Genomic DNA, 13,237 nt, shown 5'->3' on the forward strand with positions numbered 1-13,237 from the left:
AAACATACATGGTTCTGCAAAGTCTTCTGGCTCTAGCTTACATACACTAATAACATAACAGAAGAATCATCTATGCAAAAGTTACAAAATAAGAAGTTATGTACCTACCATAACGCTCCATGTTAGTTGTCTTCTTCTCGCCTTCTTTCTTGCTGGATGGGTTCAGAGCCGATCCTCGGCTCCGACTAGGCCAATACTAAAGCTCGAGAGCTAATTCCACCGGCTCGAGGCTCCCCTATATCCCACAATGCTAGGCGGTAACTACTCAGATCTCGTTTGATAGCTAAACCAAGCAGTTCTGGTCTCCACAGCATGGAGAAAAAAGAACCCACCTCTATATAAACCTGAATGTAAGCTACCACAAACATAAAAGGGGGAATAGAGGTGGTAGAACATGTGGGAAGGAAAACTCCAAAGGAAGATCCCAAAATTTCCTATCGGTCTGTCCAGGCTAGGGGATGGAGGGTGGGGCCTTAAGAAAGAAGGCAAGAAGAAGACAACTAACATGGAACGTTATGGTAGGCACATAACTTCTTAATGTTAAGTTGTCAATCTCGCCTTCATTCTTGCTGGACGGGACCGCGTCCCTAGCACCTTATTCTGGGTGGCCTATCGGAACAGACTCTTGAGAACAGTGGAACCAAAGTTGGCATGGTTTCTGGAGGCCATATCCAATTGTAATGTAAAATAAAGGTATGAGGAGAAGCCCAAGTGGCTGCTACACAAATGGAATCTATTGGCAGCCTGTCCTGAAAAGCTACAGATGTAGCTAATACCCTAGTTGAATGAGCTCTAGGTCTTGAAGGCAGTTTTTGATGTCTGATTTCATAGATGAAGGTAATTATAGAGGTAAGCCATCTTGAAAGGGACACTTTAGTAACTGGAAGGCCCAATTTCCCTTCCGCATAAGACAGGAAAAGCTGATCAGATTTCCTGAACTGTTTAGTCCTGTCTAAATAATATCTAAGTTGGCGGTGAACATCTAGAAAATGTAACTTTTGTTCCAACCTGTTGGAATAGTCAGGGAAGAAGATGGGGAGGTCAATCGTTTGTTTCAGGTTTGCAACCTTAGGTAAGAAGGACGGATTAGTCCGGAGGGACACCCTATCTTTGTGGAAAACTAAGTAAGGAGGACGACTGCACAGAGCATGAAGTTCAGATACCCTTCTAGCTGAAGTTATGGCTACTAGAAAAGTGTGTTCCATGAGAGCAACTTAAGACGGCATGAAGCCGCTGGTTCGAAGGGGGGGAGAATCAAGGATGCCAGAACCAAATTCAAGTCCCATTGAGGTGGGGGATCTTTGATTGGGGGCTTGAGCAGAAAAACACCTCTTAAAAAGGCTTTGCAGAGCTTATGGGACATGATACTGGAGTCTGAGACACCTACATGAAAATTAGATATAGCAGCTAGTTGTACTCTAATGGTAGATGAAGAAGAGCCTAAATGAAAGAGCTCTGTCAAAAAGTCTAGGATAGACTGGATAGGTGCAGTGAAGGGGTCTATACTTTTTGATGCTGCCCAGAAGGAAAAACGTTTCCACTTACTATTATAAATCTTCCTGGTAGAAGATTTGTGAGAGGTTATCAGGATGTTTCGGACCGAATGAGAGATTAAGGGAAGCCTGGCTAGGGTAGGAATCAGAGAAACGACGCTGTGAGGTTGAGAGAATGAAGGGAGTGGTGCAGCTGGCCCGACTGGTGGGTCAACAGATCTGGCACAGGGTCCAGATGCCAAGGCTGCTCCAACAGGTAATGATGGAGGAATGGAAACCATATCTGTCAAGGCCAGTAAGGGGCAATGAGGTTCATTGTAACTTTCATGGTGATAGCTTTCTGAATTAATTGAGATATCAGTGGAAAAGGGGGAAAAGCATGCAGAAGTCCCCAGGGCCAATCCTGGACTACAGCGTCTCTGGTGGGATGGCCTGGTAATGGGAAGAGAGTGAAGAAGTCGTGACACTTACTGTTTTGGGGAGTAGCAAAAAGATCGCAGCAAGGCTGGCCCCATCTTTGGAAGACTTCTTCCAGCACTGATTTCTTTAGAGACCACTCGTGGGGCATGAGAATGGCCCTGCTCAACTTGTCCGCAATCACGTTGGACTTCCTGGGAATGTGCGTTGCTATCAGAAAACGCTGAGAAGAAATCGCCCACTACCAAAGTCTGAGTGCCTCTCGACATAAGGGGTAGGATCTGGTTCCGCCCTGTTTGTTGATGTACCACACTACGTACATGTTGTGCGTCTGAATTGCAATATTCCCTGTGGGAAGAGAGTCCTGAAGGGCTTGCTATGCTAAAAGCACTGCTCTCATCTCTAAGACATTTATGTGCAAGTGGCACTCGAAAGGTTGCCACGTGCCCTGCACTGTCCTGCCCTGATAATGTCCCCCCCCCCCACCCGATCAGGGAGGCGTCCATTGTCACCGTGGTGACGGGGGGGGGGGGGGATGAAAGGTCTGCCCTGGAGAACCTGAGGTGATGTGATCCACCAAGACAGGTGATTCTTGCATGATTGAGTTATTAATATGATGTGAGACATCGGGAGCTGTTGGAAGGACCATTGAGTAAACAGCATCCATTGGAGGATCCTCATGTGGAAACGAGCTAAGGGGAGAAGGGTGATAGTAGCTGCCATGAGTCCTAATACCTTCAAGACTACCCTGGCTTTGACCTTGTTGCATTGTAATAGAAGGTAAACTTGTTTGCGGATATCTAACACTCTTTGCTCTGTAAGTCTGGCGGAAAGATTGAGTGTGTCTAAGGTGGCGCCTATAAAGGTAATAGATTGACAAGGTGACAAGGCAGATTTTTCAAAATTTATTGAAATGCCTAGAGCTTGGCAAGTTTGGATAGTGAAGTCTCTGGATAGAAGCAGTTGATGTCTGGTGGTGGCGGTAAGAAGCCAGTTGTCTAAATATGGATACACCTGGAATTCTTGACGTCTCAAGTGAGCCGCGACCACTGCCATGCATTTGGTAAACACTCGGGGGGCTGTAGTGAGACCAAAGGGCAGGGCTCTGAACTGGTAGTGACTGTCTCTCAGCCTGAAGCGGAGAAACCTCCTTGGGCATCTCTATCGAGCACATCCAATTGTCCTGACCCAAGAAGGGTAGAATGGACTGTAGCGTGACCATCCGGAGTTTTGTTTTTTTGATATAATTGTTTAACTTGCTTAGATCCAGAATAGGTCTCCAGTCCCCTGTTTTTTTGGTACCAAAAAGAATTTGGAGTAGATTCCGGATCCTTGCTGGTCTGCTGGGACTGATTGGATAGCTCTTTTTGATAGCAGCTTTGATATTTCTAGTGCTGCTTTTTCCCTTAGACTGGGTGGAACGTCTGGAAGGGATCCTTTGGGTTGGGATGGGAAGTGAATAAAGGGAATTTTTGTAACCCTCGGATATGATTGACTGTACCCATTTGTCTTGGGTGAGGGAAAGCCAGGCTTTTGGGTACAGTGATAATCTTCCCCCGACTGCCTCCGAAGGTGGACAGCCATGCAGCTCCTCAGGGATGCTGAAAGGGGTTTATCAGAAAAAGTTCCTTTGCTACCCTGGTTTTGCGGACCTCCTCTGCCTCTAGGGCGGCATCTATTGTTATTCCCCCCTCTGCCTCTAGAGGGGAATCAACCTTGTGCGTCAGATGAGACTCCCTGAGGTTTTGGAACCACATTTTCCTCCCTCTGACCTTTTGGATAAGGTCTAGAAGGGTAGAAAATGGACTCCCACGGCAGAGAGAGTCTTACCTTCCACCTCGCACCTAGTCAATGTATCCTTCACCTGAGGACCAAACAATGTTGAGCCATCAAAGGGGGAATTGGTGAAGGACGCCTTGAAAGGGTACGCAAAATTGCAAAGCCGCATCCAGGCGTGACGTCGTAAAGCTACACATATGCCTGCGGCCCTACTCGCCCCATCAACAGCATATGAGATAAGCCGCATGGAGGAGTTAACAATCAAATTCAGAGTTCATTTTGTCTTGGAACCCCCTCAGCTGCTGGAGCCTGTATAGCCTTACCCATATCTTTGAGCAAATCTCTCTGGAGAAGGGTGAAGTGACACAAGTAGCTCAGCGACCGCACTGAAAAGGTTGCTGATGAAAATATCCACTTACCGTACCTGTCCATGGTCCTAGACTCCTTATTAGGAGGATGGACAGGTACCGAAGGATCAACTAACTCCTTCTTAGTGGCTGTGGCCACCACCATGGCATCAACAGAGACACCTTTAGATAGAAACTCTTTCTCCATAGGGGCAGTAATAAATTTTGACGGCCTCCTTGGGGTAGGTTCCACTGAATCAGGGGCCGTCCAAGCCTTCCTTGCCACCACTTCCATAAGGGGGTCAAAGGGAGGGGGACACCCAGGAGGTGGAAGGGCGAGAGCCAAATGCCTCAAGGTAAACTGACTCGTCCTCTGAAGGGTTAAGGGTGGGCCAGTTCCCCCTCTGTTTCAGGATTTCAAGGATGTCAGCAAAGGAGACATCCTCAGAGGGGACCGAAGGGAAACCTTCAGATTCCTCCAAGTCAGTGTCAGAGGTGATAGACTCAGGGGAGTCAATGTGCTTCCTCTTGCACGGTCTCTTCCGAGGGGGTTCTCCTACTGGATTAGGAGAGGCCTCGGAAGAGGAGGAAATTCCCAATGGGGAAACCTGAGGAGCTGGCTCTCTGCGGTCTGATACAAGGGGATGGGTAGAAATCACCGCAGGCACTGAAGGGGGAGGAGCTGACGGAGCCGACTGTGGGGTAGACACTGGGTCTAGCACGCTCTGCATGACCTCGAAGGCACCCCTATCAGGCAAAGACGGAGGTCCCTGCTCCGAGGAGACAAGGACTCCCCCGGCACTGACAGGGATGGCTCCGAGGCCGATGTCGGAGCCGAACTCACCAGCGCCGATGCTCCGAAAGGGAGAACGGGGTCGGACAAGAGTCCGATGCCACTCGCCCCCTCGGAGCAGACGAGGGAAGCTCAGCGCCGAGATCCCTCCAATGAGGAAATCGGAGCAGACAACGGAGCCAAAAGGGAAGGTATCGGCTCTGAAGCACCGACAGCCACGGCTCCGATGAGCCCTGGCTCCGAAATCAAAGGAGTCGGAGGAGGAATAAAATCAGGGATGAAGTAGCCGCTGACTGTTGAGTAGGGCTATGCAGCATTTGGGTCAGTGCCTCAGACTTGAGAAGTCTGCTCACCACCCTTTGTAAATCATGGTCGGACAGCCTGGAGGACCGAGAGGAATGAGACCTATGGCTCTGTTCCGATAGAAGAGGGTATCCCGGAGCCGATGGAAGGGGACCTAGACCTCTTCTTTGAAGGTGGCTCCGATAAGCCTATCGGAGCCAACTGAGTCTTTTCAACCTCGGCTCCAGCCGGAGCCGAGGTGATGGTATGAGATTTGGAAACATCGGCTCCAGACAGAGCCGATATCGAAGCCGTTTTAATGTTTCCAGGGGACAGTCTGGAAGTCTTAGAAGGCTTCCCCGATGCAGACTGGGTAGGGGGGACCTTCAGGCTTTAACAAGCCACGTAGAATCAACTTATTTTTGCGTTCCTGCAGGACTCTAGGGCTGAATGCATGGCATTCAGCACATGAGTCCTGCAGGTGTAAAGGTCCCAAGCAATATACACAAGAAGTGTGACCGGCTGTCAGAGACATTTTCTGACAGCACGAATCACACTTCTTGAAGCCTGAGACCTTAGAGTCTTTAGACATCCTAAAAGCTGAGTGAAGAAAAACACAAACACAACACACAGACACACCCTTAAGCAAAATAAAAATCCAGTCACACTGAAGAATTTAAACTAATGGAATACTTTAAATAAAAACTATACTAAATGGAAAAAAATAGGGGTTGAAATTGAAGTTCTGAACAAGAAAACTTACTAACCTGCCAGAGCAGATAGAAGAAGCACCTCGTCAGCTAAGCGGCAAACGAGATCTGAGTAGTTACCGCCTAGCATTGTGGGATATAGGGGAGACTCGAGCCAGTGGAATTAGCTCTCGAGCTTTAGTATTGGCCGAGTCGGAGCCGAGGATCGGCTCCGAACCCATCCAGCAAGAATGAAGGCGAGATTGACAACTTAACATCAATGGTTATGTCACACAGCAAGTATCTTCCTGTTATTTCTTGCCTTTAAGAGAATGTTTCAGGATCAAGCAGAACAAAAGTTACCACACTTCAAAACATGTCAGCTATTGAACAGTTAGAAATATACTTACAGCTTTTACTATTACAGTGTTAGGTGTCCTCGCAGAAAAAACAAAACCAAGCTGTCTTGCTGCTCTTACTAATGCCCCTTCATCTGAAATAAAAGGAAAAAAAGGGCTTTTATGTTCTATAATAGTGAGAACATACAGACCAAGTGTACAGTACCAGCTAACAGAGGATAACATAATGACTGAGACCTTAACCATAATCCAAATTTTTAATAGGGTAAATTGCCTTGCAAGACTAAGAACTTATTGGCTGTGTTTTGCCTCAGCACTATCCAATGAAACAGCGCATGATACTAAGTCACACTTTCTTCAATTCTGTAACCCACACCATGGCTGCATATTGGGTCTATATTATAACATCAATGTCTAAAAACATCGAATGTTATAATATCGACCCCATTCAATTGAAACACCAGAAAACTGAACAGTCAGAATAGCCATTTTTTTTCACAGGGAAAAATTTTGCTGTTCCGACAAACATACACACAACTCAAGCACACCAAAATAAATAATCCACACACATACACTTCATGAAACCCTACACTAAACTAGACATACGCCACTAGCTACCCACTTACCTTAACCCAACCCTAACCCTAAGGTCCCTATCTCACACTCACCTTACCCGCTCCCTAACCCTAACTCACTTAATCCGCCACTAACCCTAAAGTCTGTCACTACCGCACACTCACCTGACCTGCACCCTAACCCCAAAGTTCCTAACTACCGCACACTCACCTTACCCCAGTCCGTTCGCTCACTTACCTTAACCCAGTCCGTAACCATCGCACCACACTTACCTGAACCCAAACCATAACCTCCGTTCACTCACTTCCCTAAACCCGGTCCGTAACCATCGCACCACACTGCTGTACATAGCGAAGCCACGGACCACCGAAATCTTACCCTAGGTAAAATTTCGATGTTCCGAGGCTTCGCTATTGTCAGCTTTCACTCTAAAGGTTTTGATATTATAACATTTGAAGTTTTTGAACTTCGATGTTATAATATAGACCCCTGCATATTACCTCAGCAGGCAAGAACACTCCCCAGTATGACCCCCAAAACAATTATGGCCTACTCTATATCACTAGTGTTGTCATGGTGGAATGGCAGCCACAGAAAACACACTGCAATGTAAGATCTCAGTGGACTGAAGAAAGAACAGTCTTCACCACCATATTAACATAATCAGGGGACACACACACGCATGAACAGTGATTTCAAAGCTATTTCATTTTTGGGTACACTCTAGCTTTGTAGGTAACCTCACTCACAGTGCACTGAGGCAGATATATTGTAAAAGGAACACTACATTCACTCACACACATGCACTCACAAACAAAAGCAAAGGAAAAAGAGATAAGCAAGAGGAGGAAATAAAAGAGAATTCAGGACTTTAAGCAACGAAGATCTGGAGTTACAATAGACACTGCTTTAAAGAAGCTGTCTTACATGGACTGCTAATTAGGAGAATCTTCAGCAATGTAAGCCAAATGAGCAGCATTTACAGAGATAAGTGCTGGGTTTTACTGCATTAAATGGAAAGTCTGTTTGGGACAGTTCCAGTAAATCCTGGTCTAGTTTTAGATGCAACATCTAGCAGCCATAAGTAACAATATAAGTGGTAGTCTAGACTGTAGTATCACTGATATCTTAGACAGAAACTCTTTGAAATAGGAAGTAAAGGTAGAAACTTGTCAAGAAGAATAGGCCTCTTGACAGCTCTATGGTAGTGATGGATAAAGCCCCGAATAAGTTACAGTCAACCTAAGTTCAACTGATGGCTTGGATGCCTGTAGGCACTGTCTGGAGAGAATCTAAGTGAGCAGCTGCTGCTGCGTCACTCACCTTGAGAGGAGGTGGGAAGCACTGGCTCAACACACTCATGGCACCTAGTGGAGTGCAGTATTTGGTGCTCGCTAATGAAAGTTCTGAGCCGGCTGAGGTCATGCTGCCATCAGTGCATCTGCACTAAGAAGCTGAAGGGAAAGCATTGAGTGGAGGCAGCAGACTTCCTTTCAGCATGTAGTGACTGTGAGCTCAAAGGAGTCACCAAGGGGGTGATGTTCCCACAGGGGGAAGGGTGCCACCCCCCCATATCTTGCCAGGGAATGAAAGGCTGATTGGGGTTCCCAGGCAGAAATGACTGGACTATGCCGCTTTCACCTAGCCCTGAAATACCAAGCTCCCATTCCATCAGAATGAATGGGCCAAATTGGTGAAGGCAGAGGACTCATCTGACAATCTTCTTGGAGGCCAAAAAAGCCATTATTTCTGTCACTTACTTATAAGTCACAGCATTACATGGCATGGTGCAAATATCCTACTAGGCAACTAGATTCACTTTTTAGTTGCTTGTTAAATTTCCAGAGACTGTAAATGTAATTCTTGGAAAAGCAGAATTGAAAGTGTGACTGCACAAGATATACCATGTAGGTAGCATGCATATGAAGCAGGGGTAGGAGGAAAGCAGGAGAAGGCAAAGCTCCCTTACAAAATATGCCTCAGAGTATAACAGTGATTCTCAACATTTTTTTTAAATACAGTTTATTTCTTCAAGGGGCAGGAATAACTGGACTGGGTCTCACACGCCTGACAGGAAGCTTACTTTGTTTTAATCTATTCCAATCCAAAATGCCTGATGAATGACAGCCCACCCATGACTCCACAAACAAATTTGTCCTCCATGGATGACAGCTGATCATGTCAGACTATCATCCAGGAAGCTACAGGGTTTTTTCTCTTACTGACTATTCACTTTTGACAACTGATGTGTGGTTTGTAAAGCTGGTCATTTGATACATACACTGATTCAGACTGCTGCTCTGCACTGCTGGTTATGAGGGACAGCAGACATGGTCCTTGAACACTGTCCTGTACCCTGCCCTCCTCCAGAAGCAATACCTTAGATCATGCTGTGACAGATCACACCACTGTCCTTTCCAATGGAAAACTAAGAGGATTTTGGCTGTCTCATTGCTACTCCCCAGTCAAATCCTCCAACTCTTGGAGTAATTAAATCTGGGTCATAATCAGGACTTCATCCCTCTATGTCAAGAATCCAACTTTGGGTGATTTTTTTAAGAGGAAAACCTTTAAGGCCCTTGGCAAAAGAAACTAAAAGTTATTTAGTTTTCTGCTAGTTGGTCATCCTGTTAACACAGTATATTATGGCACACATTACATCAGGTTTATACTGGAAAATCTCTCCAGTGTTTCACTGAGCCATGAAATAGTCTAGGAAATGAAAGACTGGAAATAAATATCAAGACAAATTTAAGAAAATATTTGGGATTCATATTTAGAGAATATGTCTTTTTGAATGACAAGATATAGCTCTTCACACCAAAGGTCTGAAGACACTGGTAACAGAGTCTTACAAAACAGAAATGTAAGGTCACACGAAAAAGTCACAAAACGTTTAGTGTGCAAGTGTTGTACGACAAAATTAGAATCTCCTGGCTGATTCAGGAGAATGGCAAAAACAGCAAACAGATGAGGTGTAACAATTTCAGGTCAGCATTCAACAGTGACAGAAGGTGCTCCTAAATCACTGGTGCTAGGTAGTCAAGGCAATCAAAACTTTTACTACACCAGAAAGTAAAATGTGTTCACTCTGCAAAACTAAATAGACTCTAGCACAAGTATTGTAGCAAATGCCCTTTCCAAAATATGACACATTTGCAGCTTCAGAATAATGGCATATAAGTGTAACATCACAGTATTTGGCCAACAGTAAAACATATCTAAGTCAACTCTCAGGTCACTTCCAAAAGAAGTCAAGGGTCTGTACTGACCAGTTGCTGAAATGTAGGAACCAAATTTGTCACCGTCAGAAAGAAGCAACAAAGGCCATATACGGGGCTGTTAAATTAAACCTTAGCAAGGTCTTTTGGGGAAGGATGCCCAAGGAAAGGCAAAAATAAACTTCATATTGCATGAGAAATCTAGATTATCTGACCAAAAGACCTTAGGCTGTAGTTCTAGAAAGCACCAGTGGCAACTTGGTGTCATCTATTAAGACAATGACCCCTATGATGAACCATATCCAGAATTCAAAACTATGTGTACAAGGCTTGGACAAAACCTCCAGTGAAAAGATCACATGGGGTGGGGATCCAGATATCCAAAAGAAGGTTGGAAATGCCTGTTATGTACTGGGCCAAAGAGCGACATGCACCTTTGGGCATCTCAAGCTTAAAGAAAGGTCCAAGACTTTCTGCCATCTTCCCTATTTATTAAATTAGTGTACCCCTCAATGTGGCCAGTATGAATCTAGTCAGTTTACCCTACTTTGGAATTCTGGGAGGCTAAGACAGCACACTGGCATCAACTCTAGGAGACAGATGAAATGCTAGGATCAAGTTATATTGTACTGAATCTGGACTGGAAGGCCTGCCAGTAAATCTCCTAACCCCAAAGGAAGGAATCCATGTATACTACCTGGGTGGAAGCAGAAAAAGAAAACGTATTCCAGAGTTGAGACAGAAAAATAATGTCCACCACTTCCACTCCTGATGCATAATATCTATTTATTAAAATTAGGCAAGGAAAAGTCAACAGATATCAACTCCAACACGCCATCAGGCAGATAATGTTCTTGAGAAGTGAAAGTCATAGTACATGCTTCACCTGAACAGTTTCAACATTAAATTCAGAAGATGCAGGACTGATTTAGCTAGCACTGAAACAGATGTCACGTGGACTTGATAATGATAGGGAACAAAGTCCAACTGGGTTGGAGTTAAGAGGACTTATCAAATCAAATGAATCCACTGGAAGATACTGGAAACTCATTGGTTCTGACAATATAGACTGCAATTTGTTACAAATGACCATAACAACAACATTCAGGACATAAAAGATATGCAGTAATTTGTTCCTACCTTAATGGCAGACTCTTTAAACTAATCACTAAGAGTTGATCATCTATCGGGGAAGGACATACATGCCTAGATTACAAATGTATCAACAACTGATATGAGTAATTATATAAAGATATGAGGAGCAGATATTAATACAAAGGCAGGGAAAAGAAAACAAAAACAAAGTAACAAAATTAATGTCTGTATTTCAGATACATTGGAATGTGAATGTGAACACAGTCATGCCCCAGACCTCCCTTTCCATGTCCTATGAGGACTGCCTCAAAGCCCTGTCCCTGTACTCATGCACCAACAGTCTACTGTGAGGTGATCTATGCCTATCCTATAAGGCATTCTCCAATCCAGCCCTGAGTGGATATGCTACACATTCACAAAATAAACAGCACTAGAATTACTTACCTGATCTAAGGATCTTAACCTCATTTGTGACATAAACGAACACGTTGGATGACAGGTATGTATCTCAGAAATTACCCTTTCTCTGGAGCAGACTCCCTGTTCATCTGAAGCAGAGCTCTTCCTTAAGCCTATTCAAATGCAATGTGGATCACTGAATGGAAATCACAAATTCACTCATGAATTGTCACCTGTGTCCTTTATGGACATATGCATCCTGCAGATGCCTCATGGCAAAGGTGTATACTAAGGCCACTTTAGTCCTCGGCTACTGATAATTGGGAAAATTGAGCATGAATGGCTAGGCTTAAAAAAGCTCTAGGTCCATCAGCCTAGTAACCTCCTATGATCCTATAATATAGCTTTACAAAGCATTCTGTAAAACAACCACCCAAAGCAGGGATAATCTGCACTGTACCCAGTTTCAAGGATGAAGACGTAAGGGATTTAGTAGGTGGTATAGCACACAAGCCCACATCCCAGGTCATGTTCATTCTTCCTCACATCACCATTAGACATGATATTCAGATGATGTTCTGAATACTATGCAATTATTTTCAGGACCTGAGGGCCTAGATGCTCTGAAGTAGCTAGCTTCTGATTAAAGTAGCCAAGGCCACTGTTTAGCTCCTGAGACTCTTCTTATGGCTCAGGCTAAGATTTGGCACGAGACCCCTTTCTGCCATCAATTTGACTAAAGAAAAGTATACACAAAAAAGGTTTGATGTTAAAATGTGTGAAACTGCTGCTGACAGTTTTGTTCAAAAACCTTCCGCTTAACTCCATGCATGCTGTCCAATGGAAAACTCATCAGATCTAAAAGGGCAGAAAGTGACAATGTGCGAGTGATTTTAATGACAGAGCTGGATCTTCACAAGGAGATTTGACCCAGCTTATATCATTATCTCAATGTGTTTTGGAATTAAATAATACTCTCAACACACTTTTAAACAATAATGGCCTATCTAATAATTCAGCAGTGGTGCGACCCAAAGTGACTTCTGCAACTTAGGAAGTTACACCCCCAATGGCAGACAGAGAACGCTGAGGAGACAGTGTTGTCAGGAATCAAAACTATGCATCTGAGCAAGCAAACTCACCACAACAAGACTCACTGAGAGACTTACACACTTGGTTTAACAAGGAACTTATTTTTTCACTTACATACAGCAATTTTTTTACTGAAACATCTGATGCTAGCTTGGCAACTCATACTAGGACCTTCGAAGAGACTACTTAAGGTGTGTAATTTATAGCATGATAATTGTTACTTGAGAGAATGTTTAAATGTCAAAAAAGTTCCCAACTTGACTGCACAAATTTCTGAATGGAATGAATATGGGAAGTGAAGAATACCACAAACTTATTCCAATGCTTGATAGATATGGTTGTGAGCTTATAGACTTTATTATTAGAAGGAAGTCTGTGCATATTAAGGAGTTATTTGAAGAAATCATGACACTGAACCATAAGATTACAGATGACATTGTTTGATGCTTGCAAGTCTAGTTATAACCAAGTTTTTAACAAAGTTGCTGATAATTGTAAATTGGTTATGAATAGGAAAAGAAAAAAGTTGACTAGAGATGACAGTGAGTACAGTAATAATACGGATCACCCTATTCCAGCTGTTTTTAAACAGTCTGTAACAAATTATTCAGGCTATAATACCTATGAAGGTAATACAGACATAAGAACAAGTGAAAGATTACATGAAAATCTGAATTTTGGTTTTCCACACGATA

General features: G+C 44.0%; 1 protein-coding gene across 3 annotated transcripts in view; it reads right to left on the reverse strand.

Moving 5' to 3' along the window:
* Window positions 1-13,237, reverse strand: part of ATP8A1 (ATPase phospholipid transporting 8A1) — a 3,191,789-nt gene that overhangs the window by 1,542,188 nt on the left and 1,636,364 nt on the right. For all 3 annotated transcript variants that reach the window (XM_044061519.1, XM_044061518.1, XM_044061517.1), the window contains one exon: window positions 6,211-6,293. In XM_044061519.1, coding sequence (XP_043917454.1) covers window positions 6,211-6,293 — 83 coding nt within the window. The remainder of the gene's footprint in view (window positions 1-6,210; window positions 6,294-13,237) is intronic.

The sequence above is a fragment of the Protopterus annectens genome, chromosome 2.part0 (assembly GCF_019279795.1).
Source record: "Protopterus annectens isolate FY-2018-M chromosome 2.part0, PAN1.0, whole genome shotgun sequence".
Taxonomy (NCBI): domain Eukaryota; kingdom Metazoa; phylum Chordata; order Ceratodontiformes; family Protopteridae; genus Protopterus; species Protopterus annectens.